The 19,807-nt window shown below is 39.4% G+C and overlaps 1 protein-coding gene across 3 annotated transcripts in view; it reads left to right on the top strand.

The window, feature by feature from the left end:
- Positions 1 to 3,063: 3,063 nt before the first annotated feature.
- fam49a (family with sequence similarity 49 member A) overlaps positions 3,064 to 19,807 on the top strand; it is a 21,857-nt gene continuing 5,113 nt past the window's right edge. The window contains exons 1-10 of one of the 3 annotated variants that reach the window (XM_010775143.1): positions 3,064 to 3,126; positions 12,093 to 12,172; positions 15,187 to 15,308; positions 15,972 to 16,077; positions 16,884 to 17,020; positions 17,125 to 17,202; positions 17,680 to 17,796; positions 18,046 to 18,125; positions 18,226 to 18,352; positions 18,447 to 18,517. In XM_010775143.1, coding sequence (XP_010773445.1) covers positions 12,103 to 12,172; positions 15,187 to 15,308; positions 15,972 to 16,077; positions 16,884 to 17,020; positions 17,125 to 17,202; positions 17,680 to 17,796; positions 18,046 to 18,125; positions 18,226 to 18,352; positions 18,447 to 18,517 — 908 coding nt within the window. In that variant the 5' untranslated portion in view covers positions 3,064 to 3,126; positions 12,093 to 12,102. Of the gene's footprint in view, positions 3,127 to 12,092; positions 12,173 to 12,428; positions 12,509 to 15,186; positions 15,309 to 15,971; positions 16,078 to 16,883; positions 17,021 to 17,124; positions 17,203 to 17,679; positions 17,797 to 18,045; positions 18,126 to 18,225; positions 18,353 to 18,446; positions 18,518 to 19,807 lie in introns of those variants that run through there. The other 2 variants (XM_010775141.1, XM_010775142.1) reach the window with 2 other exon arrangements.

Raw genomic sequence — 19,807 nt, 5'->3', positions numbered from 1 at the left:
AGGAAAGCTCATTTTGGCCGCGGCAGGAAACTGATTTGACAACATAATACTCGATGTTCACGATGTGGTCATTCACGACATCGCATGTAGTGCAATCCACGATGTATCGTGTAAACTCGATATATCGCCCAGCCCTAGCCTGGACATGTACTGGCTTAAGCAGGGGGATACGTCTGGCACTGCAGGATTTGAGTCCCTGGCGGCGTAGTGTGTTACTGATGGTAGCCTTTGTTACTTTGGTCCCAGCTCTCTGCAGGTCATTGACTAGGTCCCCCCGTGTGGTTCTGGGATTTTTGCTCACCGTTCTTGTGATCATTTTGACCCCACGGGGTGAGATCTTGCGTGGAGCCCCAGATCGAGGGAGATTATCAGTGGTCTTGTATGTCTTCCATTTTCTAATAATTGCTCCCACAGTTGATTTCTTCACACCAAGCTGCTTACCTATTGCAGATTCAGTCTTCCCAGCCTGGTGCAGGTCTACAATTTTGTTTCTGGTGTCCTTTGACAGCTCTTTGGTCTTGGCCATAGTGGAGTTTGGAGTGTGACTGTTTGAGGTTGTGGACAGGTGTCTTTTATACTGTTAACGAGTTCAAACAGGTGCCATTTAATACAGTTAACAAGTGGAGGACAGAGGAGGCTCTTAAAGAAGAAGTTGCAGGTCTGTGAGAGGCAGAAATCTTGTTTGTTTGTAGGTGTCTCTCATAGTTGAGGTATACCTAGGATGAAAATTACAGGCCTCATCTTTTTAAGTGGGAGAACTTGCACAATTGGTGGCTGACTAAATACTTTTTTGCCCCACTGTATAAGTAATGCTCAATGCTACTTGGTATGATCAGTTCTTGATTTTTATGTGGGTGAGTTTAATCCGAAAGTGTGTGTGTGTATGCTATGCTTTACAGACCATGTGAGAATACACTGTGGAAGCCTAATCACCCATTTCATATCATTTGGCCTCATGCATGAATGTTTCTTATTCTTCTCTTTCATTTGTCATTGCACACAGCTATTGAAGGAATAAATGAAAACCCGGAAACGTGTGCTGACAGCCAAAACTGTTCTTACCCACCTGATTATGTTGATGAATTTGTTTGATCTTAAAATGGATGTGAATGCCAGGCAATCAGCATTTAGCCCGAGGAAACACCCCATGAGCCCTTATAAGGGCAGCAAATTGAAGTACTGTGTGCCTGTAACATTAAAGTGAGACAAAAGAAGAAGAAAGGAAACTTTAAAAAATGCAATGAAGAGAACTTTACTAAATAAAGTTTTATAAAGAATAACATATAGTTCAACATATGAGATTAACTTTTTCCCAAATAAATGAAAAGAAAAGAGTGCACTGTTACCTTAAAATAAAGTGCAGAATATAGTGGACCATTGTCATTCCTTCAGGTGTGTATAAAAGCTTGCCAAGGCCTGCGTATGAGCATGCTTATTGGTCTAATTGTGTTGTCATTTAGGCGAAGTGTGACACCATGTCCTTGAAGCCTTCTAAAGATATGCTTATGTGCTTGTTTGATATGCTACTCTGCTTTGCTAACGCTAGAATGTGTGAATGGTTTCATTTCAAAGCCCTGTCCTGCAAAGCTCATTTTTGATTTAGCAACTTTAAAATGTGTCCAAACACTTGCCCTGTTTGAAGACGAACACTGTACACACTGTACACACTCAGAGGCTGCACTGTGCCCTCTTGTGTTGACTACTTTTTCTTGTGCCTTTTCATTTTGATAAAAAAACATAACTTTATAAAACATTCACACAACAATGATTGAATCCATTCAGAATGGTAGAGGCTTGACTGATGTGCCTCTTCTGTTTGGGGCTGGCTGTAGTCCACTAATTGGAAGATTGTCAATTCGATCCCTTGGCTCCTCCATTCTTCATGTCGAACTGTTAAACCCAACATTTCTTAAGTCAATTTAAAATGGACAACCTTTTTTTTTTGTACCTGTCCTTCACTGGGAAATCTGAGCCTTCTTCCTGCTACTTATTTCTTTGAAGTCAGGTCTCTGACTGGATATTGGTGGTTGTACGACTATGCACTGCAGCACAGAGAGTATTTATAGGCTGGAGTGCATAATGATGGCCTGCCCTGCTAATGATTTCCTCTCTTGTTCAGCTGGATACCATCTTGGATTCTGATGCCAGAAATAGTTCCACCTTTGGCCCTTAAAGTGTCTCTAACAGCACTAATGTCACTTAACTGTTCCAGCTGCAAATTAATCATTTGCAGCTTTATTTCTAAATCATTGATTCATTTTGGGTTGATAAAATGTTTTCATTTATTCTTCACTATATATTTGGGCTGCACAATTTTGAAAAAAACAAACAAATTGCGATTATTTTGACTGATATAAAAATTGTGATACAAGTCACGACATTATAACTATTGATCATCTTTCCATCATTATGCTCAATATCATTCAAATACATAGTTAAAGTGTTCATTTATTTTTAAGGATCAGTACCCAGCTCAAATATGTTATTCAGTCGAAAAACAATGTTTAGGCCGGGACATCTCTGCGCACCTCAATCCCTAATTAAAATACTCACTCTTCTTTTGCATGTATCAAATATAGCGATATATTGAGATTTCAACATTTTGATGAAATGTCCAGCCCTACTACATTTTTTAAAGATATAGAAATGAACTTCAGATAAGTCTTTCTTAGGGTTTGTGACATGGTGCCATCTTTTGTATGTATTTCCTGCTCTCACCCTGCAGGAAGTAACAGTACCGAGCATGCTAATGACTGTCAGCACCCACAGCTTGTCGCAGGACATTTAATACTCCAGATAACATGCAGCAGACGGAGCCTTAATCAGCTTTATTTTAAATATCACACAGACAATGGTGTAGATTTCACTGTTAAATAATTCAGTCTGTGTTCTGTGGCTGTATTTGTTAGTTGAATGCTTGTATATGTGAGAAAGGGGGAGGTTGGAAATGTGATACTCTACCTGTCCGATGCACAGATGTTACACCAGGTTGTGTGATTGGTTGTTTTTCAACTATCATTTCTTTCCCCTATATGTTCTAACACACACTCTTTCTTTTCTCTTATTTCAGAGAGAAAGAGAAAGCGGATGATATAGACAGCAACCCGGGCTCCTCCACCAGAGAAGGTAAATGACTCTTACACAAACAGTTCTTGGAGCATGTGTAGTCATGTTAGAGTCAGACCACAGTGTAAGCTGCCACTGAGGCACAGCAGCCCAGTCACTAAGCTGTGGTTAGATGACTGCAGCTGGGATTAGCCTGCACTTGTTGTAGAGAGCCCAACACTTTCTCCCTCCAAGGCACTGTTTTTCCTTCGGGTTGTTAAAGAGAAATTCTGAACTTTCAGTTAGCATTTCTTAGATTTGGGCAGGGGGAGGCTACCCAAAGATTTGCCCATCAGATGAAGTTTGCACTAACAACTGAAACAAAATGGTTGGATTGCCCTTATTATATGTGGAAAGAGCAAACATTTTAATGACCATTGCATTTTTATATCCTAATATATCTAGCAAGTTAAATGGCAAGCCATTTTCATAATCCATAGGGCTATTAAAAACGTCTAATGCCAGGCAAAGGCTTCTTCTACGGACCCTTCAGTTACACATGGCAACCGTTTTAGAGGATTAAACAGGATTCTGAAAATGTCCAAGCTTAGGGAAATGTATCTTTGCAAATAATCGACATGTTGTAAATGGCATTGAACTACAAGAACTGTGTCTTACTGATACATTCAAATGATTCGAACATGAGCATGATCAATCAGGCATACACTAGCTAGTTTTCTATTTGGGTTAAAGAAAATGATTGCAACTCTAAAGAAATTCAAATGTGTTTTTTAAAGAGAACAGCTGCAGTTGTTAGGGGCATTTAGAGTCCTTTTGTTCGTTAAAGGTGCAGAGTTTCTCTCACTGATGAATTCCATTTCTGCTTTTGGGTCTGATTTGGTTGCTTTGTGACAGTGCTAACGATATTTGATAACATTACTTCTCACACCGTTTTCCATATAAAAGAAAATATGAGACCTTGGAGGAATACAAAATGCATTTTTCACTCTACAAATGATTGTGTTTGTTCGCTCACAGCGTCATTTCTCTCCCAACAGAGGTTGTTTCAGACGGCAGGAGAGGCCATTTGAACGTGGCATTCATTTTGAGTTTGCTTTAATTATAAAGTGCAGATAGCCTCGAGACTGCTGCATTGTTTCACAAACACATTTTTCAAACAAGAGGAATGTTGGAAATGAAGTCAAAGGAGGACAGTGGGGCTAGGCGGGTTTCTGTCTGTGTCACTGAGAACAACTTGTGGAATGTTTTGTTTCTTTTTCCAACTCATTTGATATTAATACAGACAAGGTACACAAAAACAACATTAGTCGCAGCAGGAGTAAAGAAAGCGTTCCCTTTTTTTTTTAATCAAGAAATTAGCCCCCCGATGAGTCATCCAATTTCAACGTTTTTAAATATTATGAAGAAAGGAATTTACAAATTAATTTACAGGGGCTTAAATAACAAGAGAAACCCAGAAAATAAAAAAGTCATGCAAGTACAAGTATTTAATTCTTTTTTAAGTGTATTTGGTATTTCTCAAGTTCTTTTTTCTTGGGGAAATCTCACCACATCTTCCTTATTTCTATCATTTTAGTTTAGGACATTCTTGTAAATGACTTAATTAAGGGAACTATCTTTTATCTCACTCAAAAATATCCCTTTCTCTGGTATACTATATGTGATATTCCCCTTTCAATTGGAACCACGTCACAGCTGATGGTTAACACTATGGGATAGAGTTACATTTTCCACACTTTAAATCCAGGCCGTATAGATAAGTGGATTTGAAAGAGGAACCGGGCTGACGAGGAATTCCCCAGCAGAGTTTCCCCTTCCCTGTCTGTCCTGACAGAAACGTAGAGACAGGACAGTGTAACCGAGAGCAGAGACTTTACAATTCTGTGAAGCTCTTAAGAGAAAAATATTCTTTCTAGTGGCCCAATACCGAAACATTGATATATATTCGTACGCTCTTGGGTAAAAATGGCATAACTTATGTGCCCGTATGTTAATGCAGGTTTAGTGAACACGGATTTGTCCTGTATCATCATCACAGTTAATTAGACCCTCCAGAAAAACGCGGGCAAAAATCCTTGATTATGCGGGCTAAATTCCTTGATTATGCGGGCTAAAATCCTTGATTATGCGATTAAATATGCGGGGTTTTATGTGATTTTATGCGGTGAAATTGCGGGAAATGCGAAATATGCGGAAAGTTGCGAAATATGCAGGGAAAAAGAATAACAATTTTTTTAAATATTGAGCTGTCTTATTTATTCTCTCTCACACACACCCTGCCACTAACGTTTAACCCTTTTACTATTCAATTAAACACATTCAATGTTTATTTATTGTAAAAGCAATTGGGCTATACCACACACACACACACACCCACACACCCCCCACACACACTTCTCCGCCTCATTCTGTTTTCATTTACTTGTTCGTTATCTGACCAGCTTCAATCTTGTAGGCTACTCACTTCGTTTCTTGTAGCCCTCGAAAGGGTTTTGGAGGTTGATGCCTCGGTGAGCGTGAGTCGTTTGGCTTTCTTGTCCGCAGCAGCAGAAAGCATTTTCGAATGTTTGAATGAATCAAAGTGGGTCGTCACCGTCGATTTTCTCTTATGCTCCAACACACAGTTGCACGGGGTGCAGAATAGTTTCCCCCCACTTTTTGCCCGGTCTTTAGTAGAAATGTTCGTCGGTAAATTAGATGGATTAGATTTTTTCATCTTGGTGTTTTCTCTATCGTGTGAGCTCCACACGTTCACTCTATACAGTGTTGTTTACATTCTGTGATGCGCGAGCTGATGACGTCAGGTCAAGACGAGTTAACTTTTTTCCCCCTCAATTTTGTGTGGAAAAATGCGGGGATTATGCGGCCTTTTGATAAATATGCGGCATTTTAAAAATCTGCGCCATTTTGCTGATTATGCGGTAAATTCTGCGATCGCAGAATCGCGTTTTTCTGGAGGGTCTAGTTAATGCCTCACACTGTAGATACTATTTAAAGACTTTAGTTTGCAACACACACTTCACTGCCAAATCATTGAGTTACACAGAATGACATGACATGACATTACATAAGACCCAAATTGAGTTAACTCCTGCACTACTACACGGGTGTGTCTCGCTCTTTTTTTGCCCAGTCACTATTGTGGAGTTGTTAATGGGATTCAATTAAACACCCATTCTATCTGCTGGCTTGTTTGACCCAGGTCAGGAGGAGGGTTTTCAAACATCATGTGACCATTATTGTGACTTTAACCCTGCTTATAACTAGTAGGGATTTCTGAGAAAAACATACACACAAAAAAAAATCCTCCAATAACTCATAAAACGAGTAAAAGAGAGGAAGAAGGAAACCAGAATAGTGATCCTGTGAAACATTCATATACCTGGTTAGACCTTGTCTGTCAAGATTAATAGGTTCCAACAAGCATTAGCGAGGCTTGTCTCTAATTGTTCACTTCACAGCAGACATTTTGAGTACTGTCATAAGAAACAATAGCTACTGCATTCAATTCATGTAAGAGCAAGCTCCAGATTCCTGATGGTGTGCATACTGACTCACTGTGTTGGCATACTTAAATAGTTAATAGAACTGAGCCATTGTTTATGGTATTGGTTCAACCTGTGATTGTATTGCTATTACAAATGAAAATGTCTGCAGTTGAAAACTCAGTCCTAGCTCCAGTTAGCTAGTGTTGTTATAATGGCAACAAACCACGTATGTGACATGCCTTAAGTGAATAAACAGGAGACCATGGGGAGAGCAGACACCTTTTATATGCCCAACTTTACTCCGTTTTGAGCAGATATGGCATGTTAACTTGTAAAACATGTCACAATGTCTCTATCCAAGCCTCGTTTTTTTATAAATGTACGTTTGTTTAATTATACATAGCATGTTCAGCTTGTCTGGAGCTGCTGTTGCTTTCATTTCCGCTTTCAAGAATGCTGCTGGAACTGGTTTGTTTTCCCTCAGGGGGAAATAAAGCTCAAACTCAAATACAGGTTGAAGGCACAGTTCTCCCCAAACTCTAAGATACCTATTTGTTCTCTTGCCTGTAGTGCTAGTTATCATTCTAGATTGTTGAGTGTCCAAGATAACAAGTGTAGGGATGGCTGACTCCTCTTCCATATTAAGAAACTAGATTTCACTCTTGTTGCTCAGAGCGCCAACAAATGTCAACAGCATTGACTCCTTCTAGTAATCAGGATCCGAGCAGTTTGATGTACTTTCTTTAAACTGCAGAATGACTCGTGCATCAACTCATGCCTATAAGGTCTATTGTTAGAGCTATCTTACATCACAGCTCAGCCATGGAGGATAGTATTCATGTTTACATCTCGCACCGTCATCATAAGTAGATACCCTTCTGGACAGTGATACAGTGGAAAGAAAGTAGTTCCTACATGAAACAGCTCACAACTAGTCCCATGCAAGTGGTTTTTTTTGCTTGTTTTTGGGTAGAACTATCCCCTAAGATAACTGTCACAGGATATTATCATAGCGTGAATGAGCATACATGTTTTCTTTTTTTACTCTTCTGGTCAGATGTTCTACATATAAGGTTTCTGCAGAGCTGACTTTGCTCTGGGTTTCATTTCATACCTCTGCATCGTACTTTAATCACGGGGTTACGTTTCTGGGTGTACCTTACATTGTATCAGTGGCAGATGAAAGCTTCACTATGCTTTGGTTCATCTGTACACAGACCTGTTTGGTCGAATTAATCAACAAAAGCTTTAGCATACCAGAATGCAATGCAGCTACATTTTTAGTGACATCACTGCAATCACGGACACTCCCAAGTGTTCATAAACCCGATGACTCTAAGCCATAATAAACTGTTCTGTAGAGGTTGTTAAAAGCAATGCATGTGTTGTAAGACAAATTAATTGTAGAACAGTATGAGAAGAATGTTCCTTAAGGCGTCTGTAAAAGCTAAAAATGCCATTTTCCCCCCGGACACACTTTCTATAATGAATTAAAAAAAAAACCTGAATGAAATGTTATAGTACAGCTTGACTTGTATATGTTGTTATGGAAGCTTTGTTGTAACATGATGTTGCTCAGAAGTCAGATATTTCTGATAGTATATCTCTTTTGCTGGTTACCGGCACCTGAGGGTAGCAGAAGCAGAGTTTGGCTGCAGATAAAGGCAGAGACTTGCTGAGGAACTTGTTGTAGCCGCAGGTCAGGGTTGCTCCATAAAACGAAGGTACTACCACATGTACCAACATGCTGTCATTTCAGTACAACTGCAATCCCTGTTAGTGAGAGTTAATGTGAAGCAGCACTGCCCCCTTCTGGAACAACCTTGTATTGAAGTTATCTGACGACTTTATAGGATTCATTATGTCTCCAGAATTAAAGTTGATCCTGAATGAATTGTACTCAATGTGTTTTTGATTTTATGAGAGGTGAAAGATGAGGGTTTATGATTGAAAATAGTTGCCGCTGGAGGCTGTGCACTGTGAGGATCATGTGCACACTGCAGGACAGAGTCTCTGTTGTTGTCTCCTCACACTAGGCCTGTGAAGTCAAGGAGAGGTTGGATCTCTGTGTGTGAGGAGAAAAGAGTGTGCGCTGATAGGCTCTGTGAACAGATGCCTCGTGTCCTTAATAGACTGACTGTAAATGACCTTATGCAATCATACTTATCAAAAGGGAAATTGGATTTTGTGACTATTGCTCCATTAAAACAAAATATATAATAATATAATTAAATCTCAAATACAATGTATTTCTGTTTTCTATAAAAACAATCATTTAAAGTAAGGATTTGTTAAAAACAATCATTCAATTAAATAAAGATATTTCTATAAACATAAGATTTTTAAGTATGATTTTGCAATACCAAAATCTCATGAAATAAAGATATTTATACAAACATAAGTTGAAGTAAGAATTTGTAATATAAGATATAGTTCTTTAAAAATATGTATATAAACACATAAGTTAAAGTATGAATTTGCAATACCAATTACTAATAAAATAAAGCTTTTACTATAAAATAAAAAGTTAAAGCACACATTTGCAAAAAAAAACGTAAAATAAAGATATTGAATGGAATAGAGGAATGTCCAATAAAGGAATTTATATAGAAGAAAAATATGTATAACCTAATAAGTGAAAGTTAAAATGTGCACACTGTGCTACAATATATAACATGCAATACAGTATTAACAGAGGCATATTAGTATTAATATAATATTAATGCCGAATTGCAGTTTATAAGGGTTTGGATTCTGATGGTGAAGTAAACTGTTTAAATTGTGCAATTCAGCATTAATATTATATTACTACGAGCCAAAGTATTAAATGTGCAAGCATAAAAAACATCTGTCATCTGTTTTTGTCAGAAGACCCTGTGTGATTTAGTTTCCCACCCAACGAGAACGTATAAACGATCATCTTTTGAACCCAGCACAGTTATACAGGGTGTTTCTCAATGTCGAGGACGCTTGCTTAGTAGCACATGTCTTCCGAGTCACTTGCTTCAGAAGCGAGGCAAGAATCCTTCCTAGCCTCGGAAAACGAAGAATTGTGGAACATGCTAGCAGGTGTGCGTCATATGCGCGGCCCCGCCTTAAATAGAGCGTGATTTCTGCCAAAGATTTGGATATTGGTCCGCGCGCAAAGCATTGTGGGGATTTTAAGACCGTGGAGTCTACACATGTGCCTCGAAATTTCCCGCAGCGAAGTACGCCGGCCTCGGTAGAATTCCAAGCATCCTGAACATTGGAACAGTCCTTGGGCGGGACTCGATGACGTAGCATCCTTGAACTAGTGGCTCTGGAGCAGCCTTCCTCGACATTGAGAAACACCCGAAGTCTCCATTAGCATGGCCATGATGAGCTGGGATGTTTCCTGCAGTCGTGCCCTCATATTATGCCCCTAGGCCTGCTGAGATTACAGAGTTGTGACCACCCTCCATGGCTCAGGAGGAAGACTGTTCCCTTGAAATTGCTACCTATCTACTGCCTTTTGCATCTAATAAAACCTTTACTGAGTGAAACCGCTATTTAGAGTTCTGAGCAACAAAGGTGGGAGGAGATCTTGCTCTCAGCCTCTTCACTGACCAGGAAATACACATGTGCATACTGTGAAGGAAAAGTTGTTGTTTTTTACTACTTTTACTCAAGTTCTTGCAGTGTCTGTGTTCACAATAAGAAATCCTTTGTTTAGCCTTCAAATGTATTTCAAATGGTAGAGCTGAAATAATACATCCAGTGACCAATTTACTGACCAAACATTTTTTTTTTAATACCTACAATTCTTTTTGCTCTAGGATATAAAATGTATATCTTTTGATTTTAGTCAAACACAAGAGACATTTTCTGGGAATGAATGATGGCAGCTTATTAATATTTTCTAAATAATTTGCGGTCCGAATTACATGACATGACACTTGTTAGACGCTTTTATCCAAAGCGACTAACACACATTCAGTACTGTGGTTAATCCCCACAGGAGCAGTTTGGGGTGAAGTGTCTTGCCCAGGGACACAACGACATGCTGACTGCAGTGGGACTCGAACTTGCTATCCCCTGTTTCAAAGTTATTGTTGTGAAAAGACTGAATAAATATCTTTCACTTTTATCTAGAAATGCTACTTGACTTTGATAATGAGTTGCCTAAACTTAGACCCTCCAGAAAAACGCGATTCTACGATCGCAGAATTTACCGCATAATCAGCAAAATGGCGCAGATTTTTAAAAGGCCGCATATTTATCAAAAGGCCGCATAATCCCCGGATTTTTCCACACAAAGTTGAGGGAAAAAAAAGTTAACTAGTCTTGACGTGACGTCATCAGCTCGCGCATCACAGAATATAAACAACACTGTATAGAGTGAACGTGTGGAGCTCACACGATAGAGAAAACACCAAGATGACAAAATGTAATCCATCTCATTTACCGACGAACATTTCTACTAAAGACCGGGCAAAAAGTGGGGGGAAACTATTCTGCAGCCCGTGCAACTGTGTGTTGGAGCATAAGAGAAAATCAACGGTGACGACCCACTTTGATTAATTCAAACATTCAAAAATGCTTTCTGCTGCTGCGGACAAGAAAGCCAAACAACTCACGTTCACCGAGGCATCAACCTCCAAAACCCTTTCGAGGGCTACAAGAAACGAAGTGAGTAGCCTACAAGATTGAAGCTGCAGATAACGAATGAGTAAATGAAAACAGAATGAGGCGGAGAAGTGTGTGTGTGTGTGTGTGTGTGTGTGTGTGTGTGTGTGTGTGTGTGTGTGTGTGTGGTTTGTTTTGTGTGTGTGTGTGTGTGTTGTGGGTGTGGGTGTGTTGGTTGTGTGGGGTGGTGTGTGTGATTAAAATAGCCCAATTGCTTTTACAATAAATAAACATTGAATGTGTTTAATTGAATAGTAAAGGGGTTTAACGTTAGTGGCAGGGTGTGTGTGAGAGAGAATAAATAAGACAGCCCAATATTTTAAAAAATTGTTATTCTTTTCCCCCGCATATTTCGCAACTTCCCGCAATTTCACCGCATAAAACCCCCGCATGTTTAATCGCATAATCAAGGAATTTAGCCCGCATAATCAAGGATTTTTGCCCGCGTTTTTTCTTCAGTTTAAAACTGCCCCTGTTTTTAGACTGGGTCACAATGATATTTGATTGAGTCATTTTCAACTAAACCACAACAAAAACTGAAGCAAAGGAATCAAATGCCATTGATTCATATTTAAAATTCCCCCCAAAACTCAGTGCAGGGTCTCTGTGGCTGAAAGTTGAACCCAGTGATATTTTCTTCATCTGCATTGCCTTAAAATGACTCATGATGCCAATTGTGGATTCATATCAAACAAAAACTTGAAATTCCAGTATCAATGTACTGGGTTGGCTTGTGGTTTGCTGAGTAGTACATTCAAAAATCAACAGTCAGAACAAACGGAAACAACCTCTGTTGGATAGAAATGTCTCTGTTATCTATCAACTACACATTCTGTATGACTTCTGTTTGAATGTCCTGTCTGTTATTCACTGCTGTATTCTGACCACCAGGTTTGCTGGAATGGGTAACCTGCTAAAAGTCCTAACAAGGGATATAGAGAACTATCCACGCTTTTTCCTGGACTTTGAAAGTAAGTCTGGCGGAGGAGTGGATCAAAGGCACAAAAGATGGATGGAGAGGGGGGGGGTCTCTCAGCTGCTTGCTCTCTATCAGCAGGTCTCGGTGAAGAAGCCTTGAGGAGTCTGCTTTCTTCCATTTTTTTTTCTCCTTTTTTTCCCTTCACTGCGTCTGGACCTCCCGCTCTTTCTTCGTCTGTGTTCAAATAACTTATTCAAGACTTTTTAACCTCACACTTTCTTCCTTTCTCTTGTTCTTCTCTCTTGCAGAAACCAAATGGGGAATCTGTTAAAAGTGCTCACTTGCACAGAGCTTGAACAGGGGCCAAACTTTTTCCTTGACTTTGAAAGTGAGCTCAGCTTCTACCTGTCTTTGTGCTAGGCAAAATCCCCTAAATTCATTTTTCCTTTTACCCCTCTTTAGCTGCTCTCACTGGTCAGGGGTCAGCCTATTCAACTGTTAAACCTCCCTGCTTTGCATTCATTTGACTGATTTATGTCTTTGAAATCCTTTCATTTGAGAAATGTTGAAGAAGAATGGAGCTGTCCCTTGACCTTTGCTGCCAGCTTTTACTAACTTATGTGCATGCACCACTCTCTATGTGCACTTTTTATACAAACTGTCATCAACGGGTTGCTCATATTAGCGCTGCAGATACTTGAATATACCAGGGAAATATTTCAAAAGTGGATATAAATACTCAAATTGGCACAAACTCATTTGAGGTTACTCTTTTGAAAAAGCAAAAGATGGCAGCAATTTTCCACCAAAGATGTCTTGGAAATATCGGGAGGGGGGGTTTGCCATAAAATCACTGTCACTTGCCCTTTAAGAATGATCTGGGTGTCAAATCATACATTTTCGGCCATGTAGAAACCAAAATCAGATGTGAGGTATTACTCGGAAGCTTCTTTTTACCATGTCTAAGCCATAACATCTAAATAATCTTCCAATGGAAAACTGGGTGGCTTATCATGCATGGTAGATTAGATGGTGGAGGTATTTTGAGGTGTACGAGTGCAGTGGTGGAGATGGGCACACTGTTGACATCATGGCGTTCACTGTCGGCTAACAACTTTTGCTAGGCTATAAGACTAGTGCCCAGAATAATTTGTAATAAACACAACACAATAAAGCTCAGAAGAATTGACTTCAATTCAAAGTTAAAATGGAAATGGCGACCACCATTTTGTACTTTTTTTAATGAATGGCCCCAGAGGAATGAATATGGAAATGTTGGTGCCTGTATCTACTTTTGAAAGATTGCTACAGCCATCTGCAGCACTATATAGTGTATTTAATAGTTTCCTCTCCTGCATTATGCTCACACTTGTAGTTATTATTTCATTTTGTAATCAGTGTTATTTCAATATATGAATGCTTTTAAAACTCCACGTTCCATCACTGCAGCAACCACTTTACCACCCTGCTTCCCTATGTTCAACATCAAATAGACAAAGTGGTTGTTTTTTTTTTTTTTAAAGCACATAAATCTGCCTTCTCTTCTTCCTACCGATAAAAACCCCACAAGACGCCTCCACAGTGGCATTGAGTCACCATCACAATGTAGCCATCCCTTTGTTTATTCAGCAAAGAGGAAATGATGGGAGTGGAGGGCCTTTAGAAATGCAAAACAGACACAGTTTAAAAGTCACTGACGCTCTGAATTTAGAGCCGTCTCAGACTCTGTCTCTGGTCAAGTTAGCAAAACTCTGGGAATTATTGTTACATTTAAAACCTGACCTTGACCTTAAAAAAATCACCTAAACACTAAGGCAAATCCAACTTATATGAGATAGTGAATATAATGCAATTAATTGATGTTCTTATGTGACATATTCAATATATTCTTGCTGTAGCCATGCAGGAAGTACGATATATTCAGTCTATAGTTGCAGACATGACAGAGTAAAGTAGAATTATGTTTAAATATGCAATAGAAATACCATGAATTAAATGTGGTAAAATGTATATGTATTATAATCAAGACTTGTAAGACATCTGTTTATGTTTACCAAGGACAAGTGCATGATCAAAACTGAAAGAAGCGCAATATTTGGCAAAACATTTAAAAATATAATTCTATAGAAAGTATTGTGGTTCTGCAGAGAAGTCCCAGCCTACAAACGGTTATACAAACTTAATACAAATAAAGTTCTTCACAAAAATAATTGTATGGTACAAATCCTCATCATTTTAAAGTAGTTTTCAACATTTGTTTAATAATGGTTAATAAATAAGTATTCCCCATATATATCACGAATCGTATCGCAATTGCAGAATCGGTCAGAATCGGTCAAATTAATTGCAATTAGTTATTTTTCCCAAACCGTTCAGCCCTATTTTAGAACAATAACCAATTGTTCCTTATGTCGACCCAAGAGCTAGCTGCATGCTTTGGATCAGACTGCCCTAAGAACACTTAGTCTAATAGCACACTCTGCATACCTTCACGCTAGTCCTTATACAGGCAACTTCTGAATATTTATACTTTAAAATGACCTTAATTTTTTTTCCATTGTATTATGTTGAATGTTTTTGATCACAATCTTGTATGAGTTACTATGTAGTGACAAAAACACTCGGCACACATTCCCATGTTCCCCCAGTGATCGTTCCATTATGATGGAAAAAAACGGTCATTACTTATTTAATTAAAGTCCTTTCACATCAAATTACAATATACCATTTCAACTAGCACAATTTAATCTGCTAAAATCACAAAACACAGATTGATTCTTGATATGAAAAGGAATAATTGTTTTTTTCCCATTGGAATAAGAAATATAGCAAAAAATAAGATCCGTGGCAAACACACATCTATTATAATAAGTTTATTCAGCAGGATAATATTTATATATTAACACTTCTTTATGATTATGAAAGCATACATCCAATCACCAGAAGTAAAAACTAACGCTCTACAGTAGAATAGCTTACTATTATTCTGGCATGTGTGTTTTTTGTTATATTTGTGTATTCCCTTCATGTGTCCATGTATTCACATCTCTGTGTTGGGTGTGTCAGATGCTCAGCCGACAGAAGGAGAGCGGGACGTGTGGAACCAGGTGAACTCGGTCCTGCAGGACTCTGAGAACATCCTGATCAGCCTGCAGTCCTACAAAGGAGCCGGCCAGGAGATCAGAGATGTAAGACACACACACACACACACACACACACACACACACACACACACACACACACACACACACACACACACACACACACACACAATCAATGGTGGTATGTAGTGAAATACATTTACTCAAGTACTGTACTTAAGTACGGTACCATTTTTAAGCTTCTTGTACCTCGTTATATTTCATGCTAATTTATACTCCTGCCCCTGCTAGAATATAAGCTTATACAAAATATATATCGTCTAATAAATAAACATTGTCATATCATTATAGGTTAATATATATCCAGCAGCAGTTTACAAAGTAATTACATTTATCTCCACCTTTATCAGCTGTAATTAATGCATCTCAAATCATATTACTTGGAGCTTGAAGTATATTTTGATGACAATACTTTTGCACTTTTACTTTAGTAAGATGTTGCTAGCAGTGTAATTTTACAATGAAGTATAGGTACTTTGACTGCATACACTACTGTCAACATGTAAAACAAATCTGAACAGTTTGCAGAGAAGAATAAGCTACATTGCAAATAATTGAAGGTTTCACTGAAACACAGGACCAATGATTTAAACCTTCCCCTCAACGTACTGAATGTGTGTCTGTGAGCATTGCGTCTCTAATAATGGATGTTTTCTGATGTATTTGCTGAATTGTATCTTTTTCTCCCAGGCAATTCAGAACCCCAACGACTTCTCGCTGCAGGAGCGGGCCTGGCACTCAGTGTGCCCGCTCGTCATCAAACTCAAGAAGTTCTACAGTTTCTCCCTCAGACTAGGTATGCTCACTGTGAACTACCAAATATATTGTGCTCACTTTTTTTGTATTTCAGTAGCCAGTTGGTTTAAAGACGGAAAAAAATCAGAAAATCAGCATCATGTCTTTAGAAATCTGTTGTTTCAACCTCTGAACGTCAAGTTTTGATTATGCAACAGACAGTGGCCAGAACCAAATTCTGGACAAAAGTGCGTGCCAACAATCAGTAAACAGCATCCTGTAACCCTGTGACATGTTGACCTTTGTCACAAATCATTCTTCTTAAAAACGCATGAACCTGCCTCTCAGACGCACACAATTTGTATTATTTTTGCAAGCACTCTACTAATGCTGTGTTTTTGACTAAAAGGGATTGTCTTCCGTCAATCAGGTGCTCTTTAAATTAGTCATTTTACTTACTGTCATGTTTTGTTGTTTTGTTGCAAAAGTCTTGTAAATGTTTTTGGATAAAACTTTTTTTATTTTTAAATGTTCTTTGTTATAATAAAAAGTAATATTGTGAAAGTCTGTGATAAGAAACCAGAGGTGGGAAGGTGGTTTTGGTACTTTAAGTATATTTCAATGTTAATACTTTAGTGCTTTGACTTGAGTAACATTTTGAATGCAGAACTTTTACTTGTAACTGAGTATTCATACACTCTGATACTTCTACTTTTACTCAAGAAACTCAGCTCATAAACAACATTAATGGACTTAAAAATGAATTGTTCAGGTCTTTGATTCTCTTCTGTCAAATGTCTGAATGTCCATGTTAAATTTAAACTTGACACTTCACAAGATCTGACATTTTGTATTTGTGAATTGTAGAGGAGGCTCTGCAGAGTTTGTTGGAGAGCCTGACGTGTCCGCCTTTCACGCCCACTCAGCACCTGGAGAGGGAGCAGGCTCTTGCCAAACAGTTCGCTGAGATCCTTCACTTCACGCTGCGCTTCGACGAGCTCAAGGTCTGCCCTCACTCAACTCACTCACGCTTCCTTCCTTTCTAAATGATATGTCGTTTATTCAAAAGTCCTGTTTAGGCTTTGACGGTTCCCTTGTTTCCCTTCAGATGAGAATTCCTGCCATCCAGAATGACTTCAGCTACTACAGAAGAACCATCAGTCGAAACCGGATAAACAACATGAATGTGAGTTGTGACTGAAATTACGATATAGGAGGGATTAATCGTTTTGGCTCCTTTTATTCTTATTGTCATTTAAAAAATATATTATAATGATCATGGTATAAATTTTTTATTGATCTATTTTGAAGAGAAGCTGTTCCAAAAAAAACTGTTTTGTTTAGTCTGTAGAAAATGACTTCTGCACAATACTTTATTCAAAATCAACACATATTTAGCCTTTAAGAAATATGGTTATTCTTCCTGCGATCTGAATATTGTTATAAATATACAGCCCTAATCTGCAGTGTTGTCTTATTCTAGAAGATAATGTTAGAAGGACACAGGAAAAGTGTTCACTTTTGTCACATCAGAGAATGAAATAGAAATAGTTCAATGGGGTCCTACGGTATTAGAATATTTAAGAGAAGGATGTCATTAATGTACAAAAAGAGGAAAATCTTCCCCACTGACACTTTGTTGATGTGTGTTTGTCTCCTGCAGTTGGACATTGAGAGTGAAGTGAACAACGAGATGGCCAACAGGATGTCTCTGTTCTACGCTGAGGCCACGCCCATGCTGAAGACGCTCAGCAACGCTACCACAAGCTTTGTGACGGAGGTGAGAGTGCTGACATCACATCACTGCTGCAGCAACTGTGACTGCAACACATTAGCCACACAGTGATGGTTTTCTAATGCTGTAAATCTCTGCTCTAACACAGTGCTTTCAGATGTTTTGCACTCTCAATACTTGGATTAGAAAAAATATGAAAATATAACACCTGATATCATATGTGTTTTTCTTATGTTTTGCCAGAAACCATATCATCAAGTTGTAACAATTGACTTCTGTTTGCTTCTCTTACAGAACAAGACCCTTCCACTGGAGAACACGACGGACTGTCTCAGCACCATGGCCAGCGTCTGTAAAGTCATGCTGGAGACACCGTGAGTCACCATGCTTTTCTACACAAACAAAATACATCTCAGTTCTACCTTCACTTCATAACTCTCCTCCTGATCCTCTCCTCCCTCTCTGTGTACAAAGGGAATATACGAGTCGTTTCAGCAGCGAGGACACGCTCCTGTTCTGCATGAGGGTCATGGTGGGAGTCATCATTCTGTACGACCACGTTCACCCCAACGGAGCCTTCAACAAGTCCTCCAAGATAGACGTAAGACACACACACACACACACACATATCTGTATAACAGCATCACTGAGGACCATGGCCTTGTTCCCTGATGCTGCTCTGCTCCTCTCCTCAGATGAAAGGCTGCATAAAGGTCCTGAAGGATCAGCCGGCTGATAACGTAGAAGGCCTCCTGAACGCCCTCAAGTAGGTCCTGCTGGAGTGTGGAAGGGTTTTTCTGAGACATGTATTTTATATATCCATTTTGCCCAGAAAGTTATGAATAGTTGTGTATTTCAGTCAATTTACTGTATAATTTATTCCACTAGAGCAGGGTCGGCAAAACCTGGCACGCGTGCACACCGTAACCAGTGGCACACTAGGAATAAGTGGAATAAGGGTGCAAAAATATTTCAAATGTATTTTCGGATCCTGAAAAAGACCGCCGCCAGGCCGCGTCTCCCGTTACCTGCAGAAGGAAGCCATGCACGCAGCCCCACTCTCTTTAACTCCAGGCGACTTTCTGCCGATTTCCTCCGTGGTGCAGTGCTGATCGTTTCACCACAGAGGAAAGCACTTCACTAATTGCAGTACCCATAAGGAGCTGTACAAATGCCGCAGTTTTTGCGTGACTGTGTCTTTAGTTGAAAGCCCAGTGGCGATCTGCTCATCGAAATAATATGCTACAAACGGGCGGACTGGCCAACTGTGTGTTGAACTTTCCTGTCGGCTCCCAGACCGTAGTCGAGGAGGGGATGATTCTCTGTCGTCTCCCAGGGCAGAAGCAACAAGCTTCAGGTTCAATAACCCACTTTAGCTTAAATGAATGGAGAGAGGCGAGCTCTTCTGGGAGGCCGTTGCATTTATTTAGTTGTTTCAAAAAAATACATCACAGAGCTCTGTTTTTCTGCTGCCTCGTTTCACTTCCACAAACATACACACGCTCGCTCACTCTTGCTCTACCATCCACACACATGCACAAGCCACACCGCTCTCTCTCTCTCTTAAAGGGACAGCGATCTCATCTCACTCTGCATGACCCTAATATCATAACATGTGTGCTCTGGAGAATCACAGAACGGACGATCGTCCTTATTATTATGCCGTTTAAACCAATTATTTAAATTTGTTTGTTAAATTCGGCATCATGTAAGTTGTGCTGACAGGTCCACACACTGCTTCCCCGCAGCGTCAAGCTCCTCACCCCCCGTGATAATTTTACACGATCGTCGGCACGCTGATAACAATTTTTATAATGGCACTTCATACAAAAAAGTGTGACCGACCCCTGGTCTAGTGAACCTCTGGGTGAAGGACAGACCTGATACACTAGGTCAGAGGAAGGGGCCTGGACAATATTTAACAACAACTACTGGTTAAAGTGTTTTACTGACAGTACCTTGTACAGACATGAACTGTAATTATCACCTGGTTTCTGTCTTTCCAGCTGTCGGAAGTTGGTGTTTCCGAAGAGAACCGAGGATTCGTGATGCGTCA

Source organism: Notothenia coriiceps, unplaced genomic scaffold, assembly GCF_000735185.1.
Source record: "Notothenia coriiceps isolate Sejong01 unplaced genomic scaffold, NC01 NC01_scaffold00015391, whole genome shotgun sequence".
NCBI lineage: Eukaryota > Metazoa > Chordata > Actinopteri > Perciformes > Nototheniidae > Notothenia > Notothenia coriiceps.
The sequence above is the reverse complement of the archived record's forward strand: the minus strand, read 5'-3'. Positions and strand labels throughout refer to the sequence as shown.